The sequence below is a fragment of the Portunus trituberculatus genome, chromosome 8 (genome assembly GCF_017591435.1).
Source record: "Portunus trituberculatus isolate SZX2019 chromosome 8, ASM1759143v1, whole genome shotgun sequence".
In the NCBI taxonomy this organism is placed as follows: Eukaryota; Metazoa; Arthropoda; class Malacostraca; order Decapoda; family Portunidae; genus Portunus; species Portunus trituberculatus.
Genome location: NC_059262.1, coordinates 6657501 through 6667500, shown reverse-complemented (window position 1 = coordinate 6667500; position 10000 = coordinate 6657501). Strand labels below are relative to the sequence as shown.

The 10000-nt window shown below is 37.7% G+C and overlaps 1 protein-coding gene across 1 annotated transcript in view; it reads left to right on the top strand.

The window, feature by feature from the left end:
* LOC123501136 overlaps positions 1–5026 on the top strand; it is a 5986-nt gene extending 960 nt beyond the window's left edge. The window contains exons 3-8 of the mRNA XM_045249719.1: positions 601–825; positions 988–1110; positions 1844–1953; positions 2099–2284; positions 3319–3464; positions 3840–5026. Of these exons, the coding sequence (XP_045105654.1) occupies positions 601–825; positions 988–1110; positions 1844–1953; positions 2099–2284; positions 3319–3464; positions 3840–4097 (1048 nt within the window). The 3' untranslated portion in view covers positions 4098–5026. The remainder of the gene's footprint in view (positions 1–600; positions 826–987; positions 1111–1843; positions 1954–2098; positions 2285–3318; positions 3465–3839) is intronic.
* The last annotated feature ends 4974 nt before the right edge of the window (positions 5027–10000 follow it).

The following is a 10000-nucleotide window of genomic DNA, read 5'->3' as shown; positions in this document are numbered from 1 at the left end:
AAATTGGTAAGGACGTGTTTTTTTTTTTTTTTTTCTATCTTTTTCAGTACTGGGACGCATTTTTACCTTGAGTTTTGTGTACGATTAGAGCATTTTATTGACATTATTAAGGGTTTATGGAGGTCAGAAGATTAATGGCTACAGTCTTCACTATTTTAATCCCTTCAGTACTGGGACGCAATTTTACCTTGAGTTTTGTGTACGATTAGAGCATTTTATTGACATTATTAAGGGTTTATGGTGGGCAGAAGGTTAATGGCCACAGTCTTCACTATTTCAACCCCCTTCAGTACTGGTACGCATTTTTACCTTGAGTTTTGTGTACGATTAGAGCATTTTATTGACATTATTAAGAGTTTATGGTGGGCAGAAGGTTAATGGCCACAGTCTTCACTATTTTAATCCTCCACATAAGTTTCTGAAGCCGTGTAAAACCATTAAACAGTAACCAGAATGGATATGGAAACACATCATGGTACTGAAAGGGTTAAATGAAAAAAAAATACATAAATAAAAAAAAGAAAATGGAAATATAGCTATACATGAAGTAACTTACTTATAACTCACTCTCTCTCTCTCTCTCTCTCTCCCTCCCCACAGGAAGGTGCCAGAACCCCCGTCACTCGAGGAAACCTTCACCCCGCCCCCCCCAGAGAAGAGAGACACCCCCTGCCATGTGTTCACCCAACGCTTCTCACCAATCATGGGTCTTAGCCAGGCACAGCTCATCACCAACACCCTCATCCGCACCGCCCTGCCGCCACACATCACCAAGCGCGCCGATGATACACACACCACGCCTGAGATGGGTGAAAGGGTGAAGGAGTGAGTTTTCGATGTTTTTTTTGTTTTTTTGTTTTTTTTCACTTTATATGTTTTCCAATGTTTTTATAATATTTCTCTAATGTTTCCCAATGTTTTCTAATGCTTCATAATGTTTTCTAGTGTTTTCCAATGTTTTCTACGTTTTTTTTTTTTCCCATACAGGGCTATCCTACACGCCCACCTCCTCGACTCACACCAGGAGCAGCTGCCTCGCCTCCCAGACGTCACCAAGCATCCTGGCTGGGTCTTCCCTGTTGAGTATGGCATTCCCCTTCGCAGGAAAAAGTGAGTCCTATTTTTACCCTTCTTTGTTTCCCGAGAGTGAGTGGTGGGTGTCCATGTCTATGCACCACTCACTCACTCACTCACTCGCTCATTCATTCATTTGTTCGCTCATTCACTCTCACTCACTCACTCACTCATTCACATTGACACACATTCACATTTTTACCCCTTGTTGAAAAAATGTGAGTGGTTTCTTGATATACAGACAGACAGCATTCCTAGTCATCTCTTCTCATTCTCATATTTGTGTTATATTTTTCCAGTCCTCTCATTTTTCTGTAATTACGGTGTCAAATATTCAATGTCTTTCCTTATTCTTTCCCTCCACCACAGTAAGACACTCAATTAATTAGATGCTCCTCCGACAAACTGTATTTTCTAGTCTCTCTTTCTCTTTCTCATATTTGTGTTTATATTTGTGTCATTTTCCTCTCAATATGGTCTCAAATATCTTTTCTTTCATGTCAGCAAGAACCTCAGTTAATTAGATGCTCCTCCGACAAACAGTATTTCTAGTCTCTCTTTCTCATTCTCATATTTGTGTTTATATTTACATCATTTCTCTCTCATTATGATCTCAAATATTCTTCTTTCACAACAGCAAGACACTCAATAACTGCTCCTCCTAACAGACAATTTTTCTAGTCACCCCTTCTCATTCTCATATTTGTGTTTATATTTGTCATTTTCCTCCCATAATGATGGTCTCAAATATTCTTTTCCTCCACCACAGCAAGACACTCAACTACCAGCTGCTCCTCCTGCTGGACCAAGTGGAGGGCTGTGGACTGGAGAGGCAGCTTGTTGAGGACAGTTCCATACAAGTCTTGCTTCAACATGGCAGTAAGTTAACCCCTTTAGTGACAAATTTAAGCTTTTCACCAAAATAATGCAAATAAGAACCAAAATTTAATGTCTCTCTCTCTCTCTCTCTCTCTCTCTCTCTCTCTCTCTCTCTCTCTCTCTCTCTCTCTCTCTCTCTCCACAGATCGCTTGATGCAAATGAAACACGACGCAGCATATCTGGTCTCCTCTCCCCAGCCCCTCCCCCCTGTGGCCAGCCTGGAGGAGGTGCAGGAGGCCTCTGGGAGTGAAGAGATGCCTGATATTTACCCCATGTCTCCCTTCATTAACTGCCGCGCCCGTGACACATACTCCTTAGACGAACGCTATGGTACTGACACATTCCACTGGTTAGGTTAGGTTAGGTTAGGTTTTAATCCTTTGTCTATTTGGTACACCTTTCCTTGACCCTTTCAGTACTGGGATGCATTTTTTTACTGTGAGTTTGTGTGTTTAGATGATTTTATTGGCATTAGGAAGGGTCTATGGTGGTCAGATTAATGGCTAGAGTCTTCGCTGGTTTAATCCCCCACACACAAATTTCTGGGTTTTACTGTGAGTTTCAATGTGATCAGATGATTTTATTGACTTCAGGAAGGGTCTATGGTGGTGAGAAGATTAATGACCAGTCTTCACTATTTTAATCCCCCACATAAGTTTCTGAAGCTGTAGAAAATCATCAAATAATAAGCGAAAATATGGAAATGCGAGTTTTGTGTATGATTAGACCATTTTATTGACATTAGGAAGGGTCTATGGAGGTGAGAAGATTAATGGTTAGAGTCTTCACTATTTTAATCCCACACATAAGTTTCTGAAGCTGTATAGAATTACCAAATAGTAAGCAGAGTTAATAAGGACATGCATCATGGTACTCAAGGGGTTAGTAACTCTTCCCCCTGAGACATGTTTACAAGTTCTACAGATCAGATGCTTCCAGTCTTTAAATGGTGTACAAATAACCTGTGATCTTATTTTTAACTGATTCAAACTTGCATTCTTTTATTTCTTTATCTATCATGTCTTTCAATGCCAAATCATCCTTGCATTGTCTTATTTCTTTTTATCTTTCATCTGTCTTTCAGTGCTAAATCTTAATTACTCATATTTTTAAGTGATTCAAGCTTGCATCCTCATTTTTTTCACCTATCATTTGTTTTTCAATGCTAAATCACCTTAACTACTCATATATTTAACTAATCCAAGCTTACATCCTCATTTCTTCACCTATCATCTTCCTTTCAACACCAAATCACCTTAAATACTCACATTTTTAACCAATTCAACCTCATATTAATCTCTACTCAACATCCTTTTCACCACCAGTCACCCACCCTTGTCTTACCACCATACCCCTCGTTGCAGGTGTGGAGTCGGCCAGCTTGCACCCACACACAGTCTTCATGCACCACAACCAGCCACGGATGCGCCAGTCTCAGGATGGCTTCATGGGCATGTCTCTCCTGTATGCCTTCTCCCATGCTGCTGCCTATGCCAAACTGGTCCAGAAGGTACTGAGAGAGGAGGAAAAGAGTGTGTGAGAGAGAGAGAGAGAGAGAGAGAGAGAGAGAGTGTGTGTGTGTGTGTTAGAGTGTGAAAGGAACTGAGAGAGTGTGTGTTACAGGAAGTGAGAGTGAGAAAGATATATATATATATATATATATATATATATATATATATAGAGAGAGAGAGAGAGAGAGAGAGAGAGAGAGAGAGAGAGAGAGAGAGAGAGAGAGAGAGAGAGAGAGTCCATCCAGTAATATTTATCCAATCTATCACCCTTTTCAAAAACAAACTTTAAAAATAACACACACACACCCCTAATATTCCCCTCCTACATCCTCCACCTTCCTAGCTCCTCTCTAACACAAGCATCACCTTTACAGAACCCAACTGGAGACCTGAAGACCCCAGTAACAGTGCAGGTGGTCCACATTCACTGCCAGCATTACCACGTTGGCATCTTCCAGCTCAACACACTCAACCTCACTCCATCCTCTCAGAACCCTACCAGGAATCTCTTCTGGACTCAAACCTGGGACTGTTTATTCAACTCCTGCAAGTTTGAGACAGGCCGCCCAGTGCTTCAAGGTTATAATCCCAGGGTGTTTAATCTTCTAAGGGCTCTCCATGCTCAGGGGTAAAAGGAGAGTGGAGTAATGGTAGCTTCTGTATTTATAACTCCCTGTGACTTCACTTTAAGAGGGTTACAAGACTCTTACCCCTTTTGGCTAACTCTCAGACCTGCAAGGGGAATCGGCAACTAAGTGGTAATTTTTTTTATATATTTTTGTTGTCTTTAGCCAGTTTTTCCGTCGTACTTATAAAAATCAAGAGTTTAAATGTAAAGTTGAGACAATGGCTGATATTTGAAGGCTTTAATCCCACGAGAGAGAAGTTTGTACATTTCTCTTCTGTTGTGAGTGAGAATATGAGAGATGAAGGCTGTAGAAGTGTTGTTGATAGCTGTGTGTGTGAATGTGAGATGTGTACACTCCTCTTTGGTCAAATTAGAAAGTTCTTTGGTTCCTTCCTATGTGCATCACAAGTCACTGAAGGAAACCAGGTAGGCAATGGAACTCCCTGTCTGCCTGTGAGAACCATGAAGAGAGAGAGAGAGAGAGAGAGAAAGATATAGGAAGGTAGAAATTGGAGGAGGATAAAGGAGGAGGAAGGAAGGTAGAAACTCAGAGGATGATAAAGGAGGAAGAGAAGGATTTAGGTAAGAAACTGAGGAAAATAGAGGAGGAGGAGGAAGGTAGAAACTCAAAGGAAGGTAAAGAAGGAGGAGGAGGAGGAGGAAGGAAGAAAACACTCTCAACTGGGGTGGGGATAGTCACAAAACACATCCTACAGTATTGGATAACTCTTGTAGCAGGTCCCTGTGGTCTCTTTACCAGCCTTTCTGTTGCTGTACTGTGACTGGTGAACATGCACAGACTTCCCAGAATGAAGGATGTGCTGACCTGTACAGAGAAAGGCAACATTGGCATTATCGTGTACAGATTTGGAATGGTGCTGAATGTGGACGATTGTACAGAAAATATTAAATAAAATGATGCTTTAAGTGAAATAATGTATTTTGATTCTATTCCTTGAGGCTTGAAATGAGACACTACTTAATTTTATTCCTTAATGCTTCAACCCTTTCAGTACTGGGACACATTTTACCTTGCGATTTGTGTACGATTAGACCATTTTATTGACATTAGGAACGGTCTGAAAGTTAATGGTCACAGTCTTCACTATTTTAACCCCTTCAGTACTGGAACACATTTCTACCTTGAGATTTGTGTATGAATAGACTATTTCATTGACATTAGGAAGGGTCTATGGAGGTCAGAAGATTAATGGCAACAGTCTTCACTATTTTAACCCCTTCAGTACTGGAACACATTTCTACCTTGAGATTTGTGTATGATTAGACCATTTCATTGACATTAGAAAGGGTCTATGGAGGTCAGAAGATTAATGGCCACAGTCTTCACTATTTTAATCCCCCACATGAGTTTCTGAAGCTGTATAAAATCACCAAATAGTCACCATAATCAATATGGAAACATGTCATGGTACTGAAGGGGGTTAAATGAGATACTATACTTAAAATTCTATTCCTTGATACTTAAAAATGATACTATACTTAAATATATCCCTGTATTATCAAAAATTTTAGATATACTGTATTCCCAACACAAACAACCACCACCACCACCACCAAGTAAATAAATAAATAAATAAATAAAACAAAAGGGCAGACAGGTATAAGGATGATTAATGAACTCAAACACCTTGTCAAATTATTCGCTGTATTTAAAGAATTAAGATACACAGGTCATTGCTTAGTAGTAGTTTGTAGATAACACTGTCCCAGCCTGCAGACATCCCTTCACCTGCCTTGCTTCCTGTGGCGATGACATATGACAGATTAGGTTAGGTTAGGACAGGATAGGTTAGGTTAGATTCCCTTGTGCTGTTTGGAAATGCCTGTTATCTAGTGAGTGTGTGAGGTTTACTAGTACAAGGTTGGCATTCTTTTGTTTTTATCTGTATTTACAAATGCTTTACTCTCCAACCTTGACTATTTTCCAAGGCCACAGAGATGGTTAGTGTGGTTTTCAAGAGTGTTTTTCCAGTTAACAGTGTAGAAATCTCATCTCTTTGCCTCTAGAACCATAAAAACTTGCTTGAAAATGCTTTATTCTCTCATCACGAGATGATTAGCAAGGTTTTCAAGAGTGTTTCTCCAGTTAACAGTGTAGAAATCTCATCACTCTGCCTCTAGAACTGTAAAAACCCCTTCAAAAACTCATGTAAATTCAGATGAAGCCTTTTGAAATAGCAGAGGTGAAGTGCAGAAATGTTTGAGAATATGACCCATAGTATCAAGTCAATAGTAATAGTACAAGGGGGAGATGCAGCTTGCCTTGTACTTTCACTAGTTCATTCAATACTCAGGCACGTCATTCTTCTACCAATACTTGTTCACAGTGAATTAATATGATAAATAACTGAAGATTCAGGCATTTCCCTCAACACAAGGAGTTCTAGGAGTGAATAATGGGTGAAAAAGAAGAAATGTCATCAGTTCTGCAGTTCGCAACCCTCAATATAAGTTCTAGGAGTGACAATGGGAGAGAGGGTAAATGATAAGTTCTGCAGTCTGGTACCCTCAACACAGGGAGTTCTAGGAGTGATAGACTGGTGAGGAAGGGTGAATTTAATTAGTTCTGCAGTCCGCTATCCTCAATACACGTTCTTGGGGGTGACTAATAGATGAAAAAGGTTAAATATGATAAGTTCTGCAGTCTGGTACTCTCAACACAAGTTCTGAGGGTGATAGATTGATGAAGAAAGGTAAATTTAATTAGTTCTGCAGTCTGCTACCCTCAACATGAGTTCTGGGGCTAACTAATAGATGAAAAAGGTTAAATATGATAAGTTCTGCAGTCTGGTACTCTCAACACAAGTTCTGAGGTGACAATGCATATGAGGGTAAATGTCATCAGTTCTGCAGTCCGGTAGTTTCAACACAGAGTTCTAATGGTGACAAAGGGTCAAAAGGATGGAAAGGGTAAATATAATGAGTTCTGCAGTCCACTATCCTCAACGCAAGAAGTTCTGAGGGTGACAATGGATGAAAGAGTAAATATAATAAGTTCTGCAGTCCGGTAGTCTATTCACCCGCAGGAAGTCAGGTCAGGCGAGCGGAAACAGGGAAAAGAGTCAGCCGGGCAGCACACAAAGGGGAAAAAATAAGAATAATAAAATAACAATAATAATAATAATAATAATGAAAATGATAACAATAACTCGCTTGCGACTCGTGGAAGTGTAGCATCGCATTCTTCAGCTCCAAATTAACAAGTCAGATGAAGTAATGAAAATTAATTTGTACTACATTGTGGTGTCCTCTGGTGATGAGCCGGTAAAACCACCACCACCACCACCGCCACACCACACCCCCCCTCTAACCAGGCAGTGGCCATCTTGTTTATGGGGGGGGGAGAGGGCCGGGGTAGGAAAATAAAGAGAAGGTAAAAATAACAGTAAGAAAAATAAAGTGTCTTCTCGTCAGGCCTTTGTCCTTCTCTCTCTCTCTCTCTCTCTCTCTCTCTCTCTCTCTCTCTTCATTCCTGTGCTTGACACGATTTATTTATTTATTTGTTTATTTATTTTTTTTTCTATCTTTCTTCTTCTTTATTTCCTGTTTCCTTTATTTTTTTCCCTTTATTTATTATTTTTTCTATCTTTGTTTCCACTTTCTTCTTTTATTTCCTGTTTTCTTTATTTTTTTTATTTATTTACTAATTTATTTACTTATTTAATTTTTCTATCTTTGTTTCCACTTCATCTTCTTCCTTATTTCCTGTTTTCTCTATTTTCTTTTAATTTATTTTATTTATTTACTTATTTATTTACTTTATCTTTTATTTCCAGCTGCTTCTTATTCTTCCTCTTTACTTTTTCCTGTTTGTCTTTATTTATTTCCATCTTATTCACCGTTTTCTCTCTTTTGTGATGCATTGCTTTCATTACATTTTTTTTTTTTTAATCTTTTTCCATCTATTTCTTATTTTTGGTCTTTTCTTTATTTTCCTCCATATTTCTTTGTTCATTATTATCTTTTTCTTTTTCAAATTTTTTTTTTTCATCTATTTTAATTTCTGGTCCTTTTTATTCATTTTTGTTTTCATGCATTTTCATTTCTGGTCTTTTCTTTTCATTGTTTTTTTTTTTTCATTCATATTTCTGTGTTTTATCATTCATTCTTCTCTTTCCTTAATTTTTTCCCATTCATTTTTCATTTCTCGTCTTTTTTTTTTCCGTTTTTTTCATTCATCTCTGTTTCATCATTCATTTGTATTCATTCACTCTGGCCTTCTCATTTCCTTATCCACTTATTCTCCTTCCTCTATTCTCTTTCAGTGCGTCTAAGATCATTATTCTCTCTTTCTACATTTCTGCTTCAATATTTCTTTTCCCATTTTTTCAATCAATGCATATAAAAAGCTGGCATTCTCTCACATTTTTTCTGTGTTCTGTGTCTCCAGCCCAGAGGAGGAGGAGGTGCCGTCAATCTTTCCCACTATCCTCCCATAACATGCATAAGTGAAAGTTTGTTGTAGTAGCAGCTAACCTTGCATTGTGTTATGTTTCAGTCCGTTACATACAAACCGATTGGTATTTATTGGTTTGTTTATAAATTGTACAGCTTCACAAACTTATATGGAGAGTAAAATGGTGAAAACTTTGGTCTGTAATCTTCTTCACCTTCTCAAATGGATGTATTATTAAGACTGATATAATTTTCTCAATATTTTTACTCTAAGTCCTTCTTTTCTCTATCTTCATCAATGCATTTCACTTTTCTTTCTCTTTTTCTCTCTTTTTCCAGCATTTTATCACAATGAAATGTAGAAAGACCATTATTTATTCAACATTTTTGCCCTGATATTTCCTTTTCTCTATCTCCATCAATGCATATTTTCTTTCTCTTTTTTTTTCAGCATTTTATCACAAAGAAACATGTAAAGATCATTATTTATTCAACATTTCTGCACTAACTTCCTTTCTCTATCTCCATCAATGCAACACACTTTTCTTTCTCTTTTCTCTCTTTTTCCAGCATTTAATCACAAAGAAACATGGAAAGATAATCATTTATTCAACATTTTTGCTGTAACATTAGCTCTTCTCCATCAATGCATCTTTCTCTCTTTTTCTCTTTTCTTTCTCCTTTTTTCAGCACTTTATCACAAGGAAACTTTCACACTACAAGGAAAAACCTCCAGTACAAAAAGATCCCTTCCTAAAAACACGTGCACAACTTTCTCGTCACATCGTTAATTAAAAGAGAAGATGAACTGTTGTCTGTTAAAATGGCTACCCAGCAAAATAACAATAATGATAATAATAATGAAAAATAAACCAGGTATATCTATACTAGCCTTAAAAAATTAATCCTAACCCCAGTATTTACAAGACACAAGGATAAATATTTTAAACCGGTCTCCGCTTTACAATAAACAAATGAAAGATTAAAAAAAAAAGAATTAAGGGTCGTGGGGATAGAAGGCTTAAGAACTCTAATATATATGTATATAAATTCATAGAAAATCTACTTAATAATATAATTTCAAAAAGGTTAATAGTAATAATAATGTCAACTAGTCACTGTACACCTAAGAAATTCCAGCACGCCATATCCACATCGCCCACTTTTTTATTACGTTTTTTTAATTCACTCCCCAGGTAAAGATTGAAGCACAAAGCCACTGTCACTCCCTCACCTACCATCCCACACACACATACAGTATACAAACCATAGGGGTAAAAACTGTAGCATAATTTGTACCAGCTAAATTCAACAACATAATAGCAATAGTAGTGGTAGTGGTAGTAGTAGTAGTAGTAGTAGTAGTAGTAGTAGTAGTAGTAGTAGTAGTAGTAGTAGTAGTAGTAGTTACTTAATGACTTAATAAACACACGCACACACATACACACACGCATACACACTTATCTAATCCTTTATAATGGTAAAAAAATA